We start from the raw sequence: 26,732 nt of genomic DNA, 5'->3' as shown, positions 1-26,732 counted from the left end.
GACCGAAGGACAAATGAAAGGAACAAAACTTAACAACCACATTTGTGTTTACGTGCTCTATAACCAGAGATAATACCTTTTAAAAAAAATAATATCCATGTATATACAGTATGTTTCTGCTGCCATCTCTCTGTTGACAGTTTATTTTTTATGCCTTTAAAACCGCTTTGTGAAACTGTCAGCTGTCATCTATTAAAGCTGACACTTTTTTTTCTTTTTTTTTTTTATAATGACTTCAATTAACACTTTTAAATACCACTGTGTGGGCAGCTCACACAGCAGATGCAAAAAGGTCAAACTGGGTGTACACAAACACACAAAAAAGACTACACAAGTCTTGATGGCAGTGTATAATGTGTGTTCATTCTCCCCTCTTGTCGGTGGTGCAGCGTGCGGGGCAGCACTGTGCCTTTGTGAGCGTGGTGAGCGGCAGCCTGGGCGTGTTCTTGGTGGTGTTTGTGCTGGTGTGCACGGAGCTGCTCTCACAGCGATGGAGGCTTCTGCTGGGCCTGGTGGTCTGGGCCACTCATCTCATCTTAGGGTACACCTTTGTGTTCAGCAGCCCCATCGTCATGCCCTGGGACCAGGTACTTCGCTTTTTAAAAAAAATAATTTGGGTTGCAACCATTTACTTCTTAAGGACCCACTCCGATCATCTTTTAATCTATTTTAAAAGCGTTTCTGGAGCTCTTTTAATTATAATTATGCAGTTTTTAGCCAAAAATGCCCCAAAATCCCGTTTTTTTTTTTAGTTTTTAACATGTTTATGCAACATTATGAAAGAGAACAAATATAATAAGAAATCGTTTCATTTTTGCATTTCTGAGTATTTCTCCTTCTAAATCGTTGTTAATCAAACTGTCACAGACGGACTCTGGTGGAATTAACAATCTTCTTTCCATCAACAGCTCTGCTGCACATGCACTAAACTCCTTATCTGTTCCGGCTAGCGTGTCTAGTTCAGGTTCTGGAGAAGAGAAGATGGTATCTTCACATTGACTGCAATCAAATGAGCCGCCGTTTGCATTTTTGTGGTCAAACATCCGTCACTTAAGTGAGTTTCATACAATACTTGCAGGACTGAGAACGCTGGAAAATCTCCACCAGACTCCACGGAGCTTTTTGATGTGACCACGCCCCCTCAGAGGAGATTTTAGAAACATAGGCTTCAGATCGACATGAAAAAATGCTTTTTAAGACACTTAGGTTGTGGGATTTTGGTTATAAACTTTATAATCATATTTGAAACACAACATTAAAAAAAAAAAAAAAAGTCATACTTTAAATGTTTTTTATGTGCTCATGATTCCCAACAGTTTGAATAAATAAATGCTCAAATATTCATTTTTAAGCAAAATTTCCTCCAACAATACTAAAATTGCACAAGAACAAGCTAAAAACACCAAAAAGTTAAGATCCGATCAATATTTTCAGTGGTTTCCCAGTCATTTTGGCTGTTTTTACATTTCTGTCTGTGACGATCTGCAGTAATTTTCACGTCTTTCTCTCTATTTTCTCAGGTGCCTTTCTTCCTCTTCATCATCTTCACAGTTTACACCATGCTGCCGTTCCAGTTGTGGTACGCTGTGGTGCTGAGTGCCATCTCCTCCCTGTCTCACATTTTGGTACTCACTCTGCGCCTCACAACCTACAGTTCTGAATCCAACAGTTATCTTACCAACCAGGTAAAGCAGTAAAAACCCACATGCTTTTTGTTCAATTTCTGTTTTCTTGGATGAACGTTTTGGTACATTAACATTAAATAAGGCTCTAATTCTAAATTGAAGCAAACTTGATTTATAAAAAGTGCTTTTCATGATATTAGCAGCCCAAGTGCTTTAAAATAAAAACAGATAAATAAAAGTAGCAAGAAATTTAGATTAAAACTATTCCCTTTGCCCCTTGTAAAAAAAAAAAAAAAAGCTTAAATAATGTTTGGAAATTTTGCAATAAAAAGTTTTAAAATTACAATATATTTTTAATACTATTTTGTTACTAGTTGAATATTTATTATGTTGAAATCAAAAATTCCCACAAATTTTCCTTTAGGTTAACCTCTAATTTTCTGATGCTGTAGCTGCAGTTTTTCAAATAAACCATCTTTTTGTTTTCTGTGACCTGGAGAAAATGTTTTTATCCATCAACCTTTGAGATAAACAAGAAATATTTTTATATTTTCATCTGTTTAAATGTGCCACTTTCAGAGTTATGAGTTAAAAAAGGGCCAATTTTCATTCTCTCATCTGAAAGATTCAATCTATCAAGTTAACTTTATTTATAAACCACTCAAAAACAAACAGTGTTTCCCAGATAAACAAGTTATTTTAAGCCCACAGGCACAATATATAGTGTAGAAAAATAAACTTAAAACATAATTTAAAATAAATGTAAGTAATGTATCATGAAGCTACAGCGAGTTAAAATCCAGAGAGAATAAAAGAGTCTTTAGATGTAAGAAACATAAAATGTGAGCATGTGTGAAGGGACTCCTAGAGTTTTAGATCTGTGACGGCAAGAGCACATTTATGTGTTTTGATCTTGAAACTCGCATCTGATGCTGTTCAGAGGATTGGAGCGCCCAAATGGAGTTAAGGAGAGCTGAAACCTCATTTAAGTTTAAACTCTTCGAGAGCTTTACAAACATGAATTATTAGTGGGAATTCTGCAGCAGCCAATTCCTCGAAACGTTTTCCCATAATCCAGTGGATGCTGAATCAGAAGAAGTCCTAGAGACATTTATTTTAAATGACCCACTCCTTTAATATAATCATATTTAATAAAAAAAACATAAAAACTTTGTTTATAATATTATACCTTGACATTTAAATTAGGATATCTATAAGATCCTTAAATTTTCTATGTCACTTCACTACGTGCATTTTTTCGTCTGCTCCTGATTCACAACAATTTGAATAAAGAAATACTCAGAAATTCTATTTTAAGCTTAAATTTCTTTATATATGTCCTCCATCATTAGAAAAGTACCACAAGAACATGTTAAAAACACAGTTTTCTTGGATAAACAGTACATGTAAAGCCTTTCTGATTGAAATTAAGAATATTAAATAAAGTGTTTTAGATAATAAATGTCTGCTCGTGTTTGCATCACATCTCTTTGTGTCTCTCCAGCTGCTGTCCAATGCCGTGGTGTTCCTCTGTGGCAGCGCTGTGGGAGCCTTTCATAAGGTCCTGATGGAGAAAACTTTGCGGCAGACTTTTCAAGATACTCTGAGGTGCCTGAGCATGCGGATGAAGCTGGAGATAGAAAAGAGACAACAGGTTTGGATAATACAGCGGCCTTGAAAAAGTTGTCTATCAGTTGCATTTCCAGTTGAATAGATGCGTTTTCTCTTGAAAGGAGACGGCATAGAGTTTCCAAAGGCTTTTATTGTGGCTTATGTAAGCTAGGAGTTGTTCAGCAGCATTCTCTTTCTAAAGAACTTGCTGTGTACTTTCTCAAGAGGAGAACTATTTCCCTGCAGTTTGGCAAATTGTAAAAACGTCGCTAAAAAGAGACAAACAGTGCGGACGAATGATGAAAATGGCTCATCAGTGATTGTTATCTCCATGCTAGTCTTTCATTTTCCTCATTGTGACTTTCTCTTTGATGCCTCATTGGGACTAACAAATCTCTCCCTGACTGCATTTTCCTGTGATGCTTTTAAAATTAGGCTCGTCTGTACAGCTTCTGAAGCTTTTTTAAAAGCTGTTTTGCCATTTAGTCGTGGCTTTGCTCTACCCGAGACATAAAGCACGCTGACGGGAACCGTCAGTGTTGCCTAGCAGGAGAGAAAGGAATGACATTATCGTTAACATTTAGGGCTCCTGTTGTGTTTGAACTGGGGCTGCAAGTAAAAGCTGTGTGGTCTACAGTCTGTCAAAGAGCTAAATGTTGGAAACTCACACGGTGTTCCACAGAAAATGGGCAAGAAAAGCCCAGCGTCTTCCCTTGAAATGTATTTTAGGAGGACGAGAAAAAACAGACTTTTCTTTAAAATCGTATTAAACTAAATTAGCTAAACTGAATTAAAATTGAGTCTCCTGCTGTGTTTAGTTGCTATGGTTTAAGAATTTAATTATATTTCACAAGGAGTTTAAGTGATTTTTGTTGTATGCATTTTGTACATGTGTACAATATTATAGTACACACGCTAGCATAAAAAATTCAGTTATTGCTCAAGGTGAGATTGCCCTTATGGGTGGAAATTGGCTCTCAAGATTGCACCATGTAAGGCGCTGATGGTTATGCACATTCTTTTCTACGGGTATGCTACAGGCGACAAGTCTTAGGAAACACTTAAACGACATGTTGGGGTAAGTAGGAATAAAGTAGCTGCAGGTGTGTCAGAGAGATTTTCTTTTTTTTTATCAATTATATTTTCTCAGCCCCTCCAAAGCTTGTTCGTGTGATAAGATTATGCTTCTTGCGCACCTCTTCTTTGCAGCTGGGCTGTGTAGAGATTAGACAATCAGAGTTTAAATTGTGTGAGCACTTCTGTGCATCCTGCAGGTCAGCAAGGGGTCAGTACATGCACCTTACCAACCACTCGAGTGTGGCGTAAACTACGAGATAAATAGGCTATTTGCTACGCTAGCTTTTTGCATGCGTAAAGTATGACGCCATATTGGCATTTCAATAGTGAACCTTTTCATAGCATTACACTACCTACCACTAGATTTGCTCAACCGAGATCATTTTATGTGACACAGGAAGTCTTTTATTTTGAAAGGGAGTCTTGTTAACCTCTGGTAAAAGTTATAAACTGTTTCATATTGTTTCGTAAATCTGATTTCTCTTAAAGTTTGCTTTAATTATGCCCAAAAATAATAGTTTATTTATATTTCTCATACAAATAACAGTAGCATAAATACAAACTCTTATTTTTCTGAAGGTGTGTGGCTCCTACTGTGTGGTGGTCAGTGAGAAATCAAATTAAAATGGCTCTTTACATGTTAAAGGTTGCCGACCCCTGAACTAGATATATAGTATTACCTGTGAAATGCTGTAAGCTGAAATTGACCCCTGAAGATGCTAGTGCTGATAGCTGAGGATGCTGAAATTGATATTAAAATATTAGCCTAAATGTCAAATTAGCCTAAAAAAAGCCCAAATTAGCCTAAAATGTTAGCATGTAGCTGAAATATAAGCTGAACTCCAAAACAACCAAAAAAATCTCAGTAAATACCCAATTAGAAAAGCCGCTTTTCTAATGCATTAATTCTCTTGTGAATGTCACTTTATCTGGGTAATAGTTACTTTTCCTCCATAGACTCAAACCTTAAATGTCTATTTTATGGGGGTTTATTAAGTGATTTTTTTATTTTAGCTGCCACATGTGATCAGAAAAAATGCTTTTTAGTCTAATCACTCATTCAAAAGGCCTGAATAATAAAGATGACAACGGTTCTGTCAGCACATTTTCTCTCCTAATTAGTTTTTACTATCACTGCTAAACTATAGCAAACCATATATTTTTGATTGGATCCAAATCTGTTTGGTTGGAATCTTTTAATTTAATCCAATCAATTTTCCGTTAAAATTGCAGTAATGGTTTCCTAAATCAATGAATAGTTTTTGTATTATTTTGGCAAAAACTTTTTCATTAGGTTTTTTTTTTTGGTAAAAAATCAAAATGTCACTGTTTTACTCTTTAATTTAAATCACTATCCAAAATAATCATAATTGGTTTCAGAATAAAAAATTTAAAATATAATCAGTTTTTTTAACTGAAATCATAAATGAATTTAATTTAAAATGGAACAGAATTGTTGTCACCTTTCTTTATTACAATTATTTTACCTCAAACAAAGATAAATTAAGCAAAAATGATCACTAAACTTCTCCACTAAAGATGGAAAAACCTGCAAAGCATAAAAAAAGTTTTCTTTTAATTAGTTTTAAGGTTTACTTCACATAATCCATTGATTTTGTAATAGATAACCACAAGTTCTAGTAAGGTAAGCGGCCCCTGATCCTCCTTCAAGTTGTTTTTTCAGAGTTCTTCTGTATTTCAGACAATATGCTTTAATCCTCGACCAGGCCTCTGGCTAGTGTGGCAGACCAACTTTAATGTTGAAAATTAAAACCCATCTCCACCCAGGCGGAGCATGAAAACAACTCCACCCTGTTACTTTGATTCTTTTGGCAATGATAACTGTTCAGGAAAAAGGTTTTTTTTATAATCTCCTAAAAAAGTTTTTTTTTTAATCAAATTTATCAATACCTGCTGTGTGATTGTTTCTGCAGGAGAACCTGCTGCAGTCTGTGCTTCCCGTCTACATTTCCATGAAGATGAAACTGGCTATAATGGAGCGCTTGCAGGACTGTAAAGACAAAGAAGAGCAGCAGCGACTGGTCAAAGACAACAACTTTCACAGCCTTTATGTTAAGAGGCACGAAAATGTCAGGTAAAAACACTTTAAATACCAGATCCAAACTTGTGATTCCAAGTTTAAAAAAATGACTTAAATCTTAATCTGCATTACTGAAAAACTTAGATTTTTTTTTTTTATTTCCCATATGAGTGGAAAAAGAACTAAAATTATTAAATGTAATTACTAACACTAACTACCTTTTATTTTTGTCTTAAATAATTATTGCCTTTTAATGGAAAAGTCTCCAGTGATGATGCAGGGACTGACCTTGATGGATTTCCTATGAACATAACAAAGGGAGGATGTTGTTAAAAAGTAATCTTTCAACATAATTTATTGCATCTGGTGCTCACAATTCACTGCTATATCAGTCATTATTTATTTTTTAAGCTTTAACGTGTCAACACAGTATTAAATTATGCAAAGAAATGTCCTCATGAGTAACTTTCTCAACTTGCGTGTCATGCAAAAATAAGAGAGGCTTCAAAAACTAATCGTTGAGAGATGATTTATGACGATATGGAATTCACCAGATTCATATTCGCGTGTCTTCATTTTATGACATAGCAGCTGTTTGTCACAGGACAAAAGCATTAGGTTGGTTTAACTCCAACTCCAAGATTTTTCATATCAAATATAAGTATATTTCAAAGTCTTTTGAGGTTTTTAGCGTGTTCGATCTGTTTAAAAAGTGTTTCTTAGTGGTCTTTTAATTGTTATTATGCAGTTTTTAGCCAAAATCTATTAATAAATGAAGCAACATTAATTTAAGTCTCACTCAAATCACTTTTCCATATATTGTAAAAGCATTTAAAGTTATCTTTTAATTTGTTTTGGAGGACATAGTTTCTGCAGAGCGGCAGTAGCTCATTAGAAATTCTTAAAGTTTTAATTTTAAGTAAACCACTGTACGTTTTACTCATCGGTAAATTGAACTTTGTTATTCACACGTTGAAACATTGATTGGCTACTGTTAATTTATAAAACTCTGCTGGATCTTTCTCCATCTGCTCTGATAAACTGATTTTGTTCATCCCAAAATCAAACTCCTCTCTTGTCTTTTCAATCTGCTGCAGCCAGAGTCTGAGAAAAACTCTCAGATTGAACACTTTCAATTTCCATCTTAAAGACTATTTTAAAGTTAAGTCACACAATGACTTTAGGGTTTTATATTTTCAGATTTTTTTTTCTGATTCTGTTCAATTTATTTTCTTGTTTTTGTGAACTCATTCCTTTCTTTCTCAAAAACTCATAGCTTTTGCCAGTTGTAAATAAGAATGTTGTTCTTAATATGTCCTTCCTGGATAAATAAAGGTCAGCTGAAAAAAAAAAATCATAATTCAAAGAAGTAAGCCCACCCTGCCTCCCCCCTTTGATTAAAGCTTGGAGCAGGGAGAATTTCTGCTTTAAATGTTAAAAAAACTGAATTTTTATGTCTGATCCTGATTATTTTAACCTCAATTTCTTCATTTTTATGTATCTACATATATACATAAACATATTAAAAAACATCTTTATTTCCTCTAAGTGGGTCTTTAAGGTAGTAATTTACATGGATTCCAAAACAAAAGTAAAGAAAAAATCTGCTGTTAACTTGATCTCTTTTATCTAGGGAATTTTCTGCAAATCTCTGTGTATATGTTCTATAAATTTAGTGATAAGTAGACGTTGGTGACCGGACTGCTCGTGTTCTCTTTGGTTTCATGAGAGGGTGTTGACGGATGGGCGGGGCTTCTCGCTCTCTCCCTGTTATTACTACAGTCAAAACAGTGGTTAGCTGTGCTGGCAGTCTGACAAAGCACCTGGCCGTTTTTCGTCAGACGGTTGAACAGGAGGAGATTTTGCAGCATCTGTGTTCCTCTGCTGGGTTGTTGAGCTGTAAGCAGCTCCACTGAACCATGCATCCTTTTTTTACAATCTCCATGTACTTTGTGGGTCATGATATCAGACATGCAGTACATTTGAACAGAACGTTTGTCATGTTTTTGCTTACTTCCAGTTTGTTGCGAAGGCAACTAATGCTTTTGAAAAAAAATGATTTGAGCTCTTATCAGAGAGAATTCCCAAAAGTAAATGCGTCAGATCACGCTGTACTTCATCAAGCAGCTACTGACAGATTATCTGAGTTCATTATCAAGTTATGCTGAAGTTTAAAGTTCATCCTGAGACCAGTCCCTTTAGAAACAGCCCCAGGAGCTGGCTTTGGCTTTGACGTTTGCCAAAAGACACTTTTTCTGTTGTGTGGGGTCTCCGAAAGGTCAAATTAGGAGATCACTCTCCAGCATGTGGATAGCTAATGGCTATTAATGACACTCTCTGTCTCAGCGCTGAACCAGATGAACCTCATAGCTCTTAATCAGTCAGTTATTAAGGGGACTGAAGGTTAATGAGAGACGAGTCGGTTGGTTTTACCTGAAAGGTGACCGTTTATCATAGTGTGGACCGGAGAAGATTTACAAAAAAGCCTCAGCAGTCAATGTTTATTCAAATTACAGACCCACTCTGATCATCTATCTATTTTAAAAGCGTTCTTAGTGTTTTTTTTAATTATTATTATGACATTTTTCACTGAAATTATTATTATTATTTAATAAGTGACAATTTTTAGGACATAGTTCCTTAAAAATCCACCTCTGAGTTGTGGTTGGGACTGTTGGCATGAAGCGACCCCGCCCCACTTCCCATCCAATGCATTCTCACTTCCAACTTGTCATATGGTTCGGGCTCCCTCCACGTCACTTTTTGCCGTTTTGGGTGTCCCCAACTCTTTGTTTATCGGATGTGATGGCTATTCCCCTTAAATCAGGAGTCCCCAACCTCCGGGATGCGAACCGATACCAGGACACGGACCAGACCGGCACCATAACCCTGTTCTGCAGGGGTGTCGAGCTCAATCCTTAAACACGCTGTAGGTTTCAGGCCGAACAGGACAAAAATGTATTAAACACATAGAAAAACTCACTAAAACTTTTAAGCTTTAAAATCGCGACTTTTTTAAAAAATAAATACGGATAAAAACAGACAGGAATATTATTGCAGAATAAATCAACTTAAACCTTAAATAACTTTCAATATTTTGCTCTCTATAAGAATATATTCTATCAAAATCATACAAGTTAGAAATTAAGCAAATGCTAAGAGAAAAAACCTTCAAATGTCTTTTACTTGTTTGTCATTTTATATAAAAAAGAAACTTCTAAACATCCTAAAAGATTTTACTCTTTATAAAATATATCTTGTCACAATTACTGTATTTTCTGGAGTATAAGTCACAGTTTTTTTCTGTTTATCCAGGGATACAACTTACACTCAGAGTGACTTATTTGTGTGTGTGTTTTTTTTAAATACTTCAAAAGGGTTATATATTTGTTGATTTTCCCAGTAAACACCTGCGTCTTTTAGCAGTTGTTTCCTCTAACAACCGCTAGAGGGCGCTGCATCTGAAGTATTTGTTACTGACAGTGGCAGAAGAAGAATCGTCCAAAACAAACATAGAAGAGAATCTGATTGTTTTCCTCTTGAACTTTGATATTTTTCTTTTACAGATCAAAAGATTATTATTCTTGTATTTCTTAATTTTTTTCTCTTTTTTAGCTACACTGGGCTTGGCGGATTTGTTCTAAAACGTCAGACTTTTCTTCTAAAAGTGTGACTTATATGTGGTTTTCTCTTTCTTGATTAGACATTTTTTGCTCTTGCAAGAAAAGAAATGCTCAGAAATGCAATTTTAAGGTTTTTTTCATATATATTTGTCCTCCATAGTGAGTAAAAGGCCACAAGAACATGTTAAAAACACCAAAAACATAGATATTGAAGCATAAAACATAAAATGTATGAAATTTGCAACACATCTAGTGTCCTATTCTGTCTGAAATGTTGAATGAAATCCTTGTGTTTCAGTATCCTTTATGCTGACATTGTTGGCTTCACCCGTTTGGCGAGTGACTGTTCTCCCAAGGAGCTTGTAATTATGCTCAATGAACTGTTTGGCAAGTTTGATCAAATTGCTAAGGTAAGGTAAATCTTCTAAATCTGCTATTTTTCTGTTGGATATCCTGAGTTTTGTCCCAAAATGGTAAAAATGTTTTACATTATTCAGTTAAGTTAAGGAATGAATCCTAGACGACTGTTGCTGCTCTGAGTATTGTCTTAGTGTTTTATGCTTTAGCTATGATTTTTTCTTAATTTGGTTGTTTTTTTATCTTTTCAGGAAAATGAATGCATGAGAATTAAGATCTTGGGGGACTGCTACTACTGTGTGTCGGGGCTGCCGGTGTCGCTGCCGAGGCATGCCAAAAACTGTGTCAAAATGGGCCTGGACATGTGTGAAGCTATCAAGTGGGTCATGCGAATCAAACATATCATGACCATGAACGGTTTTTGTATCCAGTTGTCTGCTAATATCACTAAACTTAACTGTTGCTGGTGAATTTTTCAGACAGGTGCGGGACGCCACAGGAGTAGACATCAACATGAGAGTGGGGGTTCACTCAGGAAACGTGCTCTGTGGTGTGATCGGCCTCAGAAAGTGGCAGTTTGATGTGTGGTCACATGACGTGACTCTGGCCAATCACATGGAGTCTGGAGGCCTCCCAGGGTAAAAAGACTAGACTTTTTTTTTTTTTGGAATATGTTTTAAATATTTATAAATCTAACATAAAAATTTTTGTTTTGCTCTCTGTACACAAAAGAATCACATATTTTGTAAAATAATTTGATTTTGAAGATTAAAGCTGGTTTATTATTATAATTATTAAAACTGGATAATCAAGTTAGTACCAAAAATGGCTTTAAACTATCTTAATATTTGCAGTTGAATGTATTCATACAGTTTAAAAAAAGTATCCCAGTCTCTGATTCTTCAAATTGTTCTACTTAAAAAGATGCAAGGTCTATAATGTCAAAGACAATAGAAGAAACAAAAGAATCATGGAAATTACACTATCATTTTTTTTTAATGATTTTTTTTGTATAATCTAAGTATTTGGTTAATAACTGGAGTTCACCTCAATATTTTGAAATGTAATCCTGGTTGTCAGGTCTTCACAAGGTTTGCACTGCAGCTCCTATTTTGGTCCATTCTTCCATGCAGATCTTCTCAACAGCAATGATGTTTGAGGACTTTCAACTCCCTCCACAGATTATTTTTTGGAACGAGGACACTCCAGAACGTCAAATTGCTTTTTATCATCTTATATGGAGCTCCATTTTAAGGGAGTTTGTCAGTGATCTTCTAATAATTGCTCCAACAGTTGATCTCTTCTCACCAACATCCTTGTGGACAGTCTTGTACCTGATGTCCTTAAGTTTAAGTAATAATGCTCGTTCGATGGCCATGTGTAGAGTCAGAAAATGGTCATAGAAACGTGCAAAGTGAAACCAGAAACATGTATTTGTGCACATTTAAATAGACTTTTCATTGGAATTGAACACGTTTTGTTTAGGGCGGTGTAAACATATTTTAACGGTTTAAGGGTGTGGACAGATTTCTTTTATACCGATAACCAGTTTAACCAGGTGAGATTAATACAGATAACAGATAAGAAGTAACAAGCCTTTTGTTTTGTTTGTTTTTAGCTTCATTTTATAAATACATTATATCTCATATAATGTCATTTGAGTCCTTTTTCAGTTTCCGTCTCTCACAGTTGAAGAGAATTTATGATGAACATTTCTGAATTCTCTCATCTTTTTAAGATGAAAAACGAGCAGAATCAGGGATACTTTTTTACCCCTCCGTAAATATGTGTGCATGTTCATCAAATAATGTTTCAAGTTTTTATATTAGGCATTACTAATTTTTACCAGAAGTTGTTACAAAATCCAGGAAACTATTGATAAAACAGACATTTTGTTCGGTTAAATAACAGATTAGGGATGTTTTAGGAAATCTTATATTGTATTTGTGGTGTCAAAATGTGATATAAACTTAATAATAATCAAAACATTTTAATTATCTTAGATTTGCACACATTATGTTTCAAAAGCCAATACAGTGAAAGATTTTTATGAAACCAAATATGTAACAAATTCTTTTACTAGAGTTGTTTAAGTTGATTTATGAAAGACTTTTAGGGAATTTTAAATTCTTTAATACCGTAGATGAATCAGTGTGCATATACTTTACCAAACCTTTCTTTTCCTCTCTGAACCAGTCGAGTTCATATCACAGAAGCAACTCTGAAGCACTTGAACAAGGCTTACGAAGTGGAAGAAGGTAACGGTCACCTCAGAGACTCTTACCTCAATGAGCTGAAAATCAAGACGTACCTCGTCATCGATCCAAGGGTGAGCACTTTTTCTTCTTCTTTGTCTTTTATTGCTCTAAATATTACAGCCCTTAAAAATGAAAAAAAAAATATATTATTTAAAATCACTGTTTCACAGCAAAAAATATGCGTCTTTTTCATAACAATAAATTGTCTTATAGTATGAAGAGACATTAAAAACAGACTATTTTTGGGGTTAAAGCATAAAAAAAACCAAAATGCTTCCACCTTACTGGATGGAGCTAGTTAATCATAAAGCACAGGTTTTGATTGAAAAAAAAAAGAAAAAATATTTATTAGTGTTCGTCTAACTTTAAATCTTACTTTGAAAAAGACATTTGTGTGTTTTTCTGCCTCTGAATGCTCCGTAACGACCTTTGTGATTTTACTTCAAATTCCACCTTAAACTATTTACAGTCAAAAATGTTGCCCTAATACTTTTCCAGTCCAAGGATTCATCGCTGAACACCCGAAATGCTCCCAAACCTCGAGTGAACGACGGTCTGAAGATGAGAGCCTCTGTCCGGATGACTCGCTACCTTGAGTCCTGGGGCGCCGTCAAACCCTTTGCACATCTTCAGAGCCGAGAGGGTTTTCCCACGGACGCCATCGTTAATGGCAAACTACGTCAGAGGGTAAGACGCGTTGGGACCTTTTTTTGCTAATAATTTTAAAACCATGTCCTCTTTTTGCAGTTAAAAATGTCAAATTTCATTTTTCCAGGATATTCCTCTGCGTCCAGCTCACGGATCCCACCTCACTGAAAGGTGAGACTGAAAGATGTTATTTGCTTGTAACAAACTGAACATAAAGCTGCAGCTTTGAGAGTTCTCACACAGATTCATGCACATAACCACTCTCTGCATTCATTTAATAAGTAATGCCTCAGAAAAGTCGATTATTTGGCTCAACATTTGCTGCCGCTCGTTTGCCATCTGTCCATATAAGATAAGTGCATCATCTCTGCATCGCTTTCCATTAGCTGTGATTTGAATTTGGCACATGAAAGCATTTACAAGGTCGTTATCCTTTTTAATTATCCTCTGGTCATTACATTTTTGGAAAAGTGCATGTTAATGCATGTAGACACTTGTGTTTACTTTGAATTTGTGTCTTTTTGCACAGCACTGAAGAGCAAAGTCATTATCTGGAAGCCTAGATTTGACAGGAAAATATAAATAATTCCATTTATTTTTCTCTATTTGAATAAAAGGATTTTTAAGTTTTCAAATATCAAATCAAACTTTATTTAAAATGCACTTCACATACAACAGTAACACAGAGTGTTTTTATAGGCTTAAAACAAACAAAAATGAGATTATAAAATACACAAAAGTGCCTTGAATCCTCATAATTTCCTGCACTCAACATAATGAAACATAAAATGATAGATGAGTCAAATTTAAAGACCCACTATGATCAACTTTTGATCTATTTTCAAATCCTTCCCAGTGTTTTTATTTTTTATTTTTTATAATGAATACGCCATTTTTTGTCAAAAAAAAAAAAAAATGTTGGCGGAATTTTTGGCGAGGACTTCTCATCATCCATCTGTTTTCACTCTCCACTTGCTTACATCCCCCCAAACTAACATTACAGGTTCAACAAAAATGCTGAACAATATTGTAGCTATCCAGCCGTACAATTGGATCCAGGTACCAGTTCAAATGAGAAAAACAAAGACTTACATGGATCTATTTGAATACAAGCGGATCATCAGAATAGATCACGTAGGGAGCTTGTAACTTGCCGTTGTATGTTTTTATGTCACTGCATCAAGCTTCTTCCTACAGCATTTTTCATCTCCTCCTGATTTAAAACAATGTGAAATATTCAGATACATCATCAGAAAAATACCACAAAAATATTTTAAAACCACCATTTTCATAAGTGTATTTCCCCTAAGTATAAATAGAAACTAGAAAAGTTGCATTATCTGTGATACAAACTGCTATATGAATGATTTTTTTTGCTGACAGTAGTCACTAATGATACTGAAGCTTTTTGCTACAAATGATAAGGCTTTTACTTTAATTGATTAAGGGATTTGCTGAAAATGTAAAAGCTATTTGCAAAATGCTTAATTCGCTAAAAAAATAAAAAATAAAAAAACAGGAAATTACTGGAAAAAACTATAATTAACACTGAAGTTGACCTCAATTTCCTAAAATTTTGTAGTTGCTTAAAAATCCTTGCATTCCAATTTTTCAAAAATATTTGGTGTGTTGCTTAAATATGAGCAATACTCCAAATTATCCCAAAAACAAATTTGCCATAAAAGCTAGCTTGTTGCCTAAATACTAGCTAACATAACTAACCTCCAAAATAGCCTAAAATTCTTCGGTAAGCTAGAGTTTGGCAAAAATGTTATCGAAAATGTTGTAGAATATGAAACCTCAGATAACATATTAGCCAAAAACATTAGCATGTTGCTAAATTATAAGCTAGACTCTAAATTAGCCTATAAAAACTTCATTAGATGCCAAATTAGCCAGAAAAGCTAGGTATAAAATAGGTATCAAATATTAGGTAAACTCCAAATTTTTGAAAATTACTATGAAATATGAAACCATAGCCCAATGATATATTTAAAGGCGTGTTGCTAATCTTCTTAAAATTTTTTAATTTTAAGACTTTTTCATTCATTTGCTATGGGGCATATTTTGCTCAATATTTCAAAAGCTGTAAAGTTTACAACAACAAAAATACAAGCGTAATGTCCTGAACAAGCTGAATGTTTGATATCAAGATTGCTAAAAGAGTTTTTACGTGCCAAAAATCATACTGAAAGGAGCAGGAGAATCACTACAACTAAAGTGGAAACCTATAAAAATTTTAACTAAAAATATACTATTTTTATATAAAAATTATGATAGTTTTGAGGATTACTTTTTTCAGTCTTTTACCAAAGTGTGGTTTAACCACAGAAACATCTTATTCTGTTCGTGGATTCAGCCTACAGAAGCATTAAATATACATGTGTGAGCTCATTCTCAATGAATCTTGATTAAAAGTATCGGTCGGCCTTGTTTCCCTCTGCCACCGTTCTCATCATTTTTGTGTTCATCGGCTCCCCGGTGCTCTCTTGTGACAAGTTTGTGTGTTTGTGTCTTAATGTTGGACCCCGGCAGCATTGACGAGTCTCTCGAAGAGCCGTTCTCCTTACCCAATCCTCCGTTCGGCAGCTCTAAGTGAGTGGGGCTCTCTCGGTCCTCGTCCCTGTCTGCGCAGTAGTTCTCAACCCTTTTAGCTTATCGCTCCCCTCAACAAAAACAAAGCTAATGGGGAATGGCTCATTGAGGCTTGTGTAAACTCCAGCATGGTGGTGCACTGTTGGAACATATTCCTTCTTTTTATCTATTTGTTTAGTATGCCTGAAGGTATTATTCAGAGAATGTTAATGATGAAGAATGATTTACAAAGCAAGAGATGACATTCCAGTGTAACAAACACAAGTCTTATCTGTTTACGTTGATTCCTCATCAGCACTGCCAGAAATCTTGATATTCAGGGTGAGAACTGCTGCCTTGGTGGAGGATCTTCTATCCCAACACTAACCTGACGAGTGGGCAGAGACGTCGTTTCTCATTTCTCACTGTTTGTAACGGCGTAACGCGTGATCTTCAAAACCTCTGCCTCCGTTTAGTGGACTGACCTGCTCCTATTAACACTAATCACCGACTGTGTGCATCTCTGCGTGTGTCTGTGTGAGTGTTTCCTTCCTGGCTGAGGAGGGGTTTCCAAGCAGAAGCACGGCAAAAGCACTCCCAAATGAATCCCACAGGGACTGTCTAACACACGGCGTCATGCATCCAGCACTTTCTCTCTAAACCCCCCGTCTCACGGGCACAAACAATATTTTTCTTTCCTCACTAATGCTCAAACGTTGCCATTACCTGAGGTGACCCCACAGCAAACGAAGCAGGGGAACCTGCGTGACCTCATCAGGTTCTGCAGCATCTTCTCCAATCAGGCTTTGTTTCCTGAGTCTGTGGCTGCCTGGGCCTAATTGTGTCTCTGCTCTCTGGTTCAGGAACAAATCCCAGAAGAGCAAGTTTGATGAGGAGCTGCACAATGAGATGACCACCACCATAGATGAGCTCAGCAGCAAGTACGTCTATCTGGATATTTTTGTTGGATTGTTTATGCAAGTGTGTAAAAGAATATATACAATTTATCTGTCTTAGTTTGCGGAAATGTTTGCCTCATTGGGAACATTTTTTAATCTTTTTCTTGCTGAAAACATGTAATAATTTGTATTATTTTACATGTCAGCTCGTAGAGTGGAGATTTAGTGTTTAGTGTACAAGATGGATCAGAAGATGCTCCTTTGAAAAATTAAATCTTTAAATTAAAATAACAAAAAAACAGATTGAAAAGAGAGTTTCCTAAAAATGTAGGAAGCTCTAAAAAGAGCTGAAATACGACGCTGTCATCTTTGGAAAAATAGGAGCTCTGAACTTTGAAAATTGATAACGGGTCAAATCAGTGCCTTGTGATGCTTCTGGAGTGGATTTAAAGAACATTTTCGTTCACAGATAAGGTCGTGTTTGGTTGCCTTTAAGTTTTACAGCCACATTGCTGATTTAGCTGAGTTTAGATCAGGGGTGAGGAACTCCAGAGCTATGTCTGAATTCCCTCCATACTCCCTAACTACTAAAAAGCTTTATAGTGAGGCTATCGAATCCCCTGAATTTAAAAGAAAATTGGACACCATGCTCACTACTTTTTTATGTTTGCAGATATGATGTCACAAAGTGAAAATCTAATCAAATACGAACATTTTATAACGTCTATTTATGAATCCACTGTGTTCTGAGGATGAAATAAATTACATTTAAACACTTTTTTTGTTTTTGCAAAAATCGTTCTCGTGCATTGTAGTCTATTTTTGCCAATGTAGTAAGCATTGATGCACACTAGTTTTTTGCACAGTCTTCTGGGAAATTTCTAGGACACTCGATTTTGGAATTCGGACAGAGCTACAAGTGGTAAATGCACTATATAGTGCACTATTATTTAGCTATATTCAGTGTATTTTACTTTATATTCAGTCCATTTTACTTTATTTTGTTATTTTACTCCATTTGTGTGCTGTATGGACGCTGGTACCTGAATTTCCCTGAAGATTTCCAAAGGGATTTTCTATTTTTTATTCTATTCTATTCTATTCTATTCTATTCTATTCTATTCTATTCTTCTCATTCTATTCTATTCTATAGCAAGTAGTGAGTGAATTTGGACATAGCCCAGGCCTCAAGAGCGGGTGTGTCAGCATGAGTTCCAGATTTCTGTGCCCGTCTTGTGTCTGATTACCATCAGGTGTGTCCAGCCAATTAGGATATGGCAGAGCAGGATATAGTAGAAAACAAACAGGAATGCGACCCTCTCCTGATCTACACTGAAAAAAGGGTCTAAAGTGAACCTTTGTTTTGTGTTTGTTTTGTTAGCTTAGCTTTGTAATTGTTTGTTAAAGATTTTTGCTAAAATTTTAGCACAAAATTAACTTTTTGAGTGTGAAAACCACAAACTTCTCAGAGAGTCCCTTCGCTTTACTTTTAAGAAGTGATTCAAAACAATTTTTCATACTTTTATCATGAAACAGCTGCAAACTTGTGCTGCGTCACTCAGTCAAGGCCCAGGGACATCACGCTGCTTTAGCACAGAGGAAATTAGAACCTTAACTTTATAAAATAAATGTTTGACGTCATCTAAACCTGCAGGATATACTAAAAAACTGTTGGGAACATTGTGCTTGTGCAGATTTTGGAATGCTGTGAAACTAACACTCAATTTTCTTAAAAATTGAACACAATCAATGTGAAATCAGCTGCACTCCCTCAGCCGTCTTTTGAAGTTGTGGCCAAGCTGCTGTCAAGCAATTACATTAAGCATTGGCTCAGCGTGCTGCCGCCTTTTTATGCCCTCTGTGATCCACTTCTGATTCAACCTCCCGCCAAACAGTACAGATGTTCCAGATCTTGGGGCAAACGTACCAAACTCCAGCTCAGACTGTGGACCACAAACCAGAAATGTTTATATCCTTCCTGTGCAGGAGTTTGTATGCAGGAAGTGAGATTTTTTATTTATACTTCTGGCCGTGCAATAATCATAGCTTGTATAAATCCCCCTTTTTTTAACGTCTTTCTTCTTGTCTGTGTAGGCAGTGGTCGAAATCTGAAGAGAGTGGAAGTTTAGCTCTGTGGTTTCCAAAGAAAGACCTGGAAAAACAGGTTGGTTTGATATGAGGAGGCTTAAAATGCTCTGCAGTTTTTGCACAGTGAGAGCCGTCCACTCATGTTTTCTATTTTTTTTTTATTCCCACTCAAAGTACCGAGCCCTGGATTTGCCGATGTTCAAACACTATGTTAGCTGTGCAACCTTCATTTTCCTCTGCATCTTTCTGATTCAGATGCTGGTCACAAACAAGTGAGTACTATCTAACTTCACCCCAAAAAGCTTGTTTGTAAAATGAAACTTTAAAGATGAAAGCTGCAGGTACGGAATGACAGTGAGTTGACGAGCTCTGGCTTTGTTTGTGTCAGTCGACAGACGCTGGGGATGTCATTTGGAGTGCTGCTTTGTGTGCTGATGCTGACCCTGGCCATCTGTTTCGCAGGTCACATTCAGGTCAGTAGGAAGCCACATTTTTCAGCATCTACTTTTTTTTAGGGCTGGTAATCGATTAAAAAAAATTAACTAAATAATTGCAAATCCAGGAAAAATTATTTGTGATTAATCACCATTGATTTTTTTTTTCCAGTTACAGTATTTGCCAGCCACTTATAATCTACAAATAATCATAACATGAAATCACACACAAAATTTTACATTTAGGACATTTATATTTGAACCCTTTGGAACCTATATAACTCAGTTTTTTTCTACTTTAGAATTTTCTGTATTTTCAATTTGATTTCGTTTTAATCACCACACCCCTATTATGCGACTCTACCTTTATTTTGTCATTTTTCTATGTTTAATTCACACACAAGACATAAAATCATGCAAAAATTGAAAATTCCATCTGGAAAAATGGGATTCATTTGTTTTAACAACATAGAATGAAAGTTTTTGGTGTAATTTTATAAAAAAGCACAACAACAACAAGAATAAATTGTGTGAACAAACTAATCATGTTTTTCAATGAAAATATAAAAAAAAAATCGCGGCTAAAGTCACACCAGGCAGCCCAAAAAATAAGAATTTCTCACTGATGTCTGTTTGACATTTTTCCTGTAATTTTTTTCTTTTTCTCTTTTTCTTTTTTTTTTTAGCTTTTTCTTTTTGATCATAAATGTTCTTTATTGTGCTTGTGAAAAATAATATATATATATTTTTTTTGTGAAAAGTTTGATCAAGTTGAATTTCTGGTCGGCTCGACTGGAATTTACATAGGTGGGGGTGCGCCTGCCCATTTTGAACTGTTCGCCTCCCGCGACATTAGTGGGCGGGACTTTTGTGGACCACCGCCTGTGCTTGTTATTGTGGAAAATTCATGTAGGTTCCATCCCAAAATAAAATAATGATTGATTTCCTCTATGGATTTCTAATACCCTAGAGCTCACCCCCCATAGCGGGGGCACTTCTGCATCACAGCCATCAGACTGACGTTCGTTCTTTTCCTCATTTATTAAAATAAAACATCGCTTTTTCCCAAAAACTACAAATAAGTGTAATTAAATATGTTTTAGTTTAATAAAATCCCAATCACAGAATGTTAAAAAAAGTTCAACTTTATTTTACACTGAGTTTTATCACATTGATGTCACAGCTGTGCTGAATTAATTATGTTCTATTAATGGTCCACATTAACATTCACGGCCCTTCTTTTTTTTTTTTTTTTTTTTGGTAATTAGGTTTACTGTCAGACCTCATTATACTGTCCTGATTTTCAGAAAAGCAAATGAGTCACATGATGGTCTGAGATGGAAAAAAGGCATGTTTTTATGCCCACAGGCATACTGTAAATTTGAGTTTGGCAGTTTTCTTCCAGTTTTTCAACTTCCTTCCTTTTTTCTTTGAATAATTTTGGCTATTTTAATAAAAACATTCTCAGAATTGCTTCTGAAATGATGCATAGACACACAAATAAGTGAATTTCAATGTAGGTACAAATAGTAGAACATGACAGTATCATCAGAGGTCACACAGACAGTTGACATGAAAGATGAGGGTAGAGTTTACTCGAGTGCGCGTGGTGAATGAATAGTTTACATTTTTCCTTTAAAAGGTTTAACCTCTGTGAGAATAGAAACGCGCTCGGCTCTATTCAAAGTTCTGCCGCCTTCCTCAGCTGTCTGATGACGGGCTTGACCTCCTCTTTGATGGATTCCCGCCGCGCTCGCCGTCAGCTGTTAGTCACCCTCGTGTTGTGTCTGTGGACGGCTGACTGTACGGCCAGATAAACTCTAAACTCTTTTTCCCTTCTGAACGTCTGCAGCGCTTCTTTCCAGAGAAACTGTCTCAGTGTCAGTGGCTGCCAGCTGTGTCGGAGGCGGTGGTTAAGCGGCCGTGCGTGCGTCTGCCTCTGGCTACCGTCACGACTGCGGTCATCATTATCTTGGCGGTGTTCAACATGGTACGGCTGTACTATTTAAAGCTGAGGAACACTTCATAGATGCCATACCAGACTTCAAAGCACAATGTCCTGCGGTTGCTTGTCACTCACGTTTTTTTTTTCTTCCAACTCTCCAGTGTTTTATTCACAGGAGTGAGAAAGAAGACTCTGATCTCTTCTATCTACCTGTGAGTCATGTTTTTAATTACCTATTTGATGAAATCAAAAGATGATTGACATAGTTTCTGCAGAGCGACCGTAGTTAATCAGAAATTTGCCTCTAAGTTGGTTTGGAGTAGCCCATCCCCCCTTCCCGTCACCCATAACTGGGAACTCTCTGTTTACATGCTCTCCTGCTAGCTTACAGTGAGCAATTTATCCAGTCGTACAGTTTTGATCTAGACAAGAAAAACACACATGGATGAAGTCGTCTACAAGTGGATGCATCAGAATGAAGTGGAGCTCTTTAAATGTCAGCTCCTGATTCACAATGATTTGAACAAAGAATTACCCAGAAATCCTTAAAAAATGTTCTCCATCATCAGAAACGTGATACAAGAACATGTTAGGCTGTATTCAGACTGAACACATTTGGTTTGGTTCAAGTGAACCAGAGTTTGTTTCCCCCCAATAATCCAGAACAAATGTTCAGTCTGAATATACCCAAGCGGACCGTGGTCCAGAACCAGGAACGAACTGGTCTCTAACCTGTCTTTCAAGGGGGTCTTGGTTTGTTTCCAATCGCACTAGGCTCCGGTTCTGAGTTTTCTCAGTCTGAACTCACTGAAAAAAGTTTAAAAATCTATTAATTAAAGTCTCCTCTCTGAAAATCATGTTTTTGAGTTTTAACATGTATGTGTGGCATTTTTTATGATAAAAGAGAACAAATGTAAAAAGAAATCAATTCATTTTTGCCACGCCCCCTCAGAAGATATTTTGGAACCAGAGGCTTCAGATCAACATGAAAAATGACTTTTTAAGACATTTAGGTTGTGGGATTTTGGTTAACATTGTCAAAATCATAATTAAAACACTACTGAGAATGTTTTTTTTAATAAGAAAAATTGTCATTGAGGGACTTTAACTAAGGTTCTGAAATTTGTTACATGTAAAATTATCATTTTTCATTGAATTACAATTTTGAGTTGATGGTTTAATCAACTTACACATTTAACTTCATAAAAAGTAATATTTTTGAATATAACAAATTACAGAGCTTTTGTTAATTGATACAATACTTCATTTTTTACAGTTTAAACTAACAAACTAGGAATGCAGCGTCTGATGAGCCACAGACAAATGTAAAGCAATGATTGTTTTATCAAACAGGATAAAATAGTCCAACTGTTAATTTCTTAGAACGTTCATTTTAAAATCTCTGAAAACGTCTCTTACATGCTTCTCTGTGTCTCGTTACACGGCAAATTATTTTTCCAGTCCGCATGAAAACCAAAAACACAATTTCTTTGAAGAATTTTTATTTTATTTTACCAACATTCTTGTTATTTTTGTGTAGAAAAAACATTCCTTTAATTCTGCAGTTTTACATATCAGACGTATTTTTCATGCCTTGCAGTACTCCGTTTACTGCTGCATCCTCTCGCTCATCGCCTGTGGAGTGTTCCTCCGCGTGAGCTTCGAGCTCAAAGTGCTCTTCCTCACCTTGGCCTCCACCACGTACTACATCATCATCTTCAGCAGCAGTAAGGATCTCTTCAAGGCTTACGGAGACGCCCTTCACGCTCAGATCAACAGCAGCTGTAATGGCAGCAGGTGGGACCCAACGTAGAAAGTATTTCCTGCTGATATGCTGTTTCCTCCATTTTCACCGATAAACCAGAAACATGCAAACATTGAATTATTTTAAATGCAGCTGTATTTTTTTTACTGATTAATGCAGATATTTAGAAGGCTCAAAGTGCATGTAAAATGATAGAGAAATGCTTGTTTTTCTGCAGTAGGGGAGATGATTTTATGGACCTCCTGAGCTGCATAGGGCTCGTTAAACACCCCCAGTACATGAGCTGCATTTACATCACGCTGTTCCTGATTACCATGCTCATCATCTCACAGCAGGTATGGAAACATTCCCCCACCTTCCTCACATTTCAGCATTTTTAAACCCACTTTTTACCAGCTTCTTTCATCGTCTTTGCCTTCCAGAACGAGTACTGCTTTCGCCAGGACTTCCTGCTGAAGTATAAGAACCGCACCGAGCAGGATGAGATTGAGACCAGGGAGAACCTGAACCGCCTCCTGTTGGAGAACGTACTTCCAGCCCACGTGGCGACGCTGTTTGTCGGGGAGAACAAGAAGAACGAGGTAAAAGTCCTGCAGACTTCTTGATTTTCCCTGTATCACCTTTATAGTTTACATTCCCTGGAAGAAACAACTATTTCTTGGTCATTTTCTATAGAATATGAATGACAACACAAAAATATATTTTCTTTCGTGGTTGGGTGAAACACATTTTTGTCCAAAAATTCACTTTATCCTTTTCAAATCATAATTACAACAGAAACTTCTCAAATAAACCTATCCAAAAGTTCAGATACCCGGATGGTTTTGTTCCTGAAGGGTTTGATTGACAGCTAAAGGTAAACATCCTCACCTGTGACTCATTTTCCTGTGATCAATGAAGAAAAATGAGTGACGTTTTTTGCACAAATGCCACAAAATATCTCTCTTACAATACACAAAAACAATACAGAGACAAACCTCCAAACTTCTGGACCACAGTCATTTAGAGTGATTTAACATTTAACTTTTTGCCCAACCATAAACATTTGGAGAAGAGTCAATAAGGCTTATGATGAGAATAACACTATTCCTACTGTGAAACACGGAGATGGATCGGTGATGGTTTGGGGATGTGTGAGCGACAAAGACACTTGAAATTTGGTCAAAATTGATGTCAGGACGAATGCAGCCCATTTTCAGAAGATACTGGAGGAAAACTGTCACGAAGTTGCACATGGGACACACTTGGACAAAAGTCATTGGTTTTAACAGAATACAGTGAAGGTTCTGGAGTGGTCGTCTCTGTCTCCTCACCTCATTATTATGGAACCACTCTGAAATGCAACGTAATTACACCTCACAAATAAATTTCGCTTTGCCTCAGACGGTTCAGGCTTCAACTCTTTGTCGAGTGTATCCCACATGGTCACTTTTTTCTTGCTATTTTTCTTGGTTTATGTTGCCTTTTAACAAAAAGCGGACTATTTGATCCATGGTCCAGCGCATTGTCACGGTAACACGACAACCCGCCGCTGATCCTCGACTGTAGCGGTAAAGGAAACGGATACATATTCAGATTGTCATGTTAGGTTAAATAAAGCATCAGTTCAGAGAGGAAGTTCACCTCTTACCGCTCGTTTATGTTCAAAAGATGAAGAAAAATGTAGTTTTAAAGCAGCCTGTGCATTGATATAGAACATTTGAGCTATGTGACCGGAACTTTTTTTTTTTTTTTTTGCAGGTTTGTTTCTAACGGTTGCAAGCCAGTTTTGTACACACAAATTATACTTCACGGTTAGCATAAAATTAAATTAAATTAAAAGATTTTAGATATAAAAATTAAGAAAATGTTTTCTCTCTGGCCTGTTTTTGTTCCAATATTGCCAAATTTACCCCCCCCCCCCAAAAAAAAATTGCAATTACTGTGATTCATCACAATACAGAATTATGATTAATCTGATTACTTGTTTTTAATTAATTGATAGCGCTAATTAAAAATATACATTCTAAATGTGCAGTTTTGTGTGGGATTTTTTTATTGTGATGATTTGCGGATAAGAAGTGGTCGGCAGACACTAACTGAAAAAAAATTGTGATTAATTATTTCCCGTGTTTGCAATCAATTAATTAGTATTTTTAAACTGATTTCCATCTCTATAAAAAAGTATGAACACTGCTGTTTAGCCATAAATGGTTTCATTCAACCACTATTTATGAGTAAAAAAAAAACATTTTTGTGTTATTTAGATTTTCTGAGAAGTAGCATAGAATTAATAATTTTTTTCAGGGTATAAACTTATGAGCACAACTGTATAATAAAAAATGATGTTATGTTATAGCAGCACTATAAAGAGGTGACTTTAAAGTTAGAATATATATGAGTTTTTATTGTTTTCCAGCGAATTAAAGTCTAAAAATGTCAATTCTGCCATGAAACCAGCTGTTGTTTAAACTTGGAGGTCGTCAGCTCATCATAAGAACATTTAGGATCTAATCCAAAGTTGCTGCTGCCTCATGGTGAAGCTTGAGGCGACAGTGTGGGAACATGTCAAAGTTTACGCTGCATGAGGTAAAAACCGACCCATCCTTATCTCTTTTCTCTTGACTTTCCGCTTCAACAGGACCTCTACTACAAGTCCTATGACTGCGTGTGTGTGATGTTCGCCTCGGTGCCGGATTTCAAAGAATTTTACACCGAGTGTGATATTAACAAAGAGGGCCTGGAATGCCTGAGGCTGCTCAATGAGATCATCGCCGACTTTGATGAGGTCAGGACAAAGACGGGAAGGGGATCCATCCTTCTCTTCATTACCAAATTCTTCTCTGAGATAAGAGTTTAGGAAGTGAGGCTGGGTTCATGTTCCCAGGAATAAATATTAGGAATGACAGCGTTTCCATGTGGATGTCTCTTTGTTTTCCTGTGACCTCACAGCTGCTGTCCAAACCAAAGTTCAGCGGTGTGGAGAAGATCAAGACAATTGGCAGCACCTACATGGCGGCCGCTGGCCTCAGCGGGGCGCCCGGTCAGGAGAACAATCAGGTGAGGGTCAGACTGAGTTTAGACCATCTGAGCCCAGAGAGGCTGGAGCTCCACCTGAAGCATCTCGTGCTCAAATGTACCATTTACAGTATGAGGAGTCAATGTCGGCACACATGTTTGAGGTTTATGATTATATCTCTGTGTGGCCCTCAAGATTTATCCTAATATTTCCTACTTTTGGTATAGATGGAGCTGAATGGATTGATCTTATTGTCTTTGTGGTTAGAATAAACACATAATTTATGACCTTTGAGGTCAAATCTTTAGAGTAGATTTCTGCACTTAGCGAGACCTTGCAGGAACCCTGCAATCTAATCAAATTTAAGAAATAGTCACAAAAAAACGCTTTGGCATAAAGCACGTGTCAGTCAAGGCCCGAGGGCCGGATCCGGCCCTCCAGGTAATTCTATCCGGCCCTCCAGATCATTTTACTTTCTTGTTATTCATGGACTGAAGTTATCTTGCGCTCATTTTAACTTTAGTTTGACAAAATACATTTTTATGGAGAGTAAAATATTGAAAGTTATTTAAGGTTTAAGTTAATTTATTCTGAAATAATATTCCTGCCTTTTTACTATTCATAATTATGTTAAAAAGTTATGGTTTTAAAGTTTTAAAAATTAGCATTATGCTAGCTTTTTGGACTATTTTGGCCTTTACTAATATTTTTTAAGCTATTTTGGAGTTTAGCTAATATTTCAGCTACATGCTAGCTGTTTTGCTAATTTAGGCTTTTTCATTTTTTTAG

At 36.3% G+C, this 26,732-nt stretch overlaps 1 protein-coding gene across 3 annotated transcripts in view; it reads left to right on the top strand.

The window, feature by feature from the left end:
• The window catches only part of adcy7 (adenylate cyclase 7), a 67,074-nt gene that overhangs the window by 36,175 nt on the left and 4,167 nt on the right, over positions 1–26,732 (top strand). For 2 of the 3 annotated variants that reach the window (XM_024294935.2, XM_024294937.2), the window contains exons 3-24: positions 390–587; positions 1,521–1,685; positions 3,130–3,279; positions 6,248–6,408; positions 10,276–10,387; positions 10,586–10,713; positions 10,814–10,972; positions 12,531–12,663; positions 13,091–13,279; positions 13,368–13,411; positions 15,776–15,835; positions 16,678–16,755; positions 18,808–18,877; positions 18,976–19,073; positions 19,190–19,274; positions 21,088–21,225; positions 21,342–21,392; positions 22,781–22,977; positions 23,163–23,280; positions 23,368–23,526; positions 25,566–25,712; positions 25,877–25,984. In XM_024294935.2, coding sequence (XP_024150703.1) covers positions 390–587; positions 1,521–1,685; positions 3,130–3,279; positions 6,248–6,408; positions 10,276–10,387; positions 10,586–10,713; positions 10,814–10,972; positions 12,531–12,663; positions 13,091–13,279; positions 13,368–13,411; positions 15,776–15,835; positions 16,678–16,755; positions 18,808–18,877; positions 18,976–19,073; positions 19,190–19,274; positions 21,088–21,225; positions 21,342–21,392; positions 22,781–22,977; positions 23,163–23,280; positions 23,368–23,526; positions 25,566–25,712; positions 25,877–25,984 — 2,748 coding nt within the window. The remainder of the gene's footprint in view (positions 1–389; positions 588–1,520; positions 1,686–3,129; positions 3,280–6,247; positions 6,409–10,275; positions 10,388–10,585; positions 10,714–10,813; positions 10,973–12,530; positions 12,664–13,090; positions 13,280–13,367; positions 13,412–15,775; positions 15,836–16,677; positions 16,756–18,807; positions 18,878–18,975; positions 19,074–19,189; positions 19,275–21,087; positions 21,226–21,341; positions 21,393–22,780; positions 22,978–23,162; positions 23,281–23,367; positions 23,527–25,565; positions 25,713–25,876; positions 25,985–26,732) is intronic. The other variant, XM_024294938.2, reaches the window with a different exon arrangement.

This window comes from Oryzias melastigma, linkage group LG3 (assembly GCF_002922805.2).
Source record: "Oryzias melastigma strain HK-1 linkage group LG3, ASM292280v2, whole genome shotgun sequence".
NCBI classification, from domain to species: Eukaryota; Metazoa; Chordata; class Actinopteri; order Beloniformes; family Adrianichthyidae; genus Oryzias; species Oryzias melastigma.
This window is presented reverse-complemented; position numbering and strand designations above follow the sequence as displayed.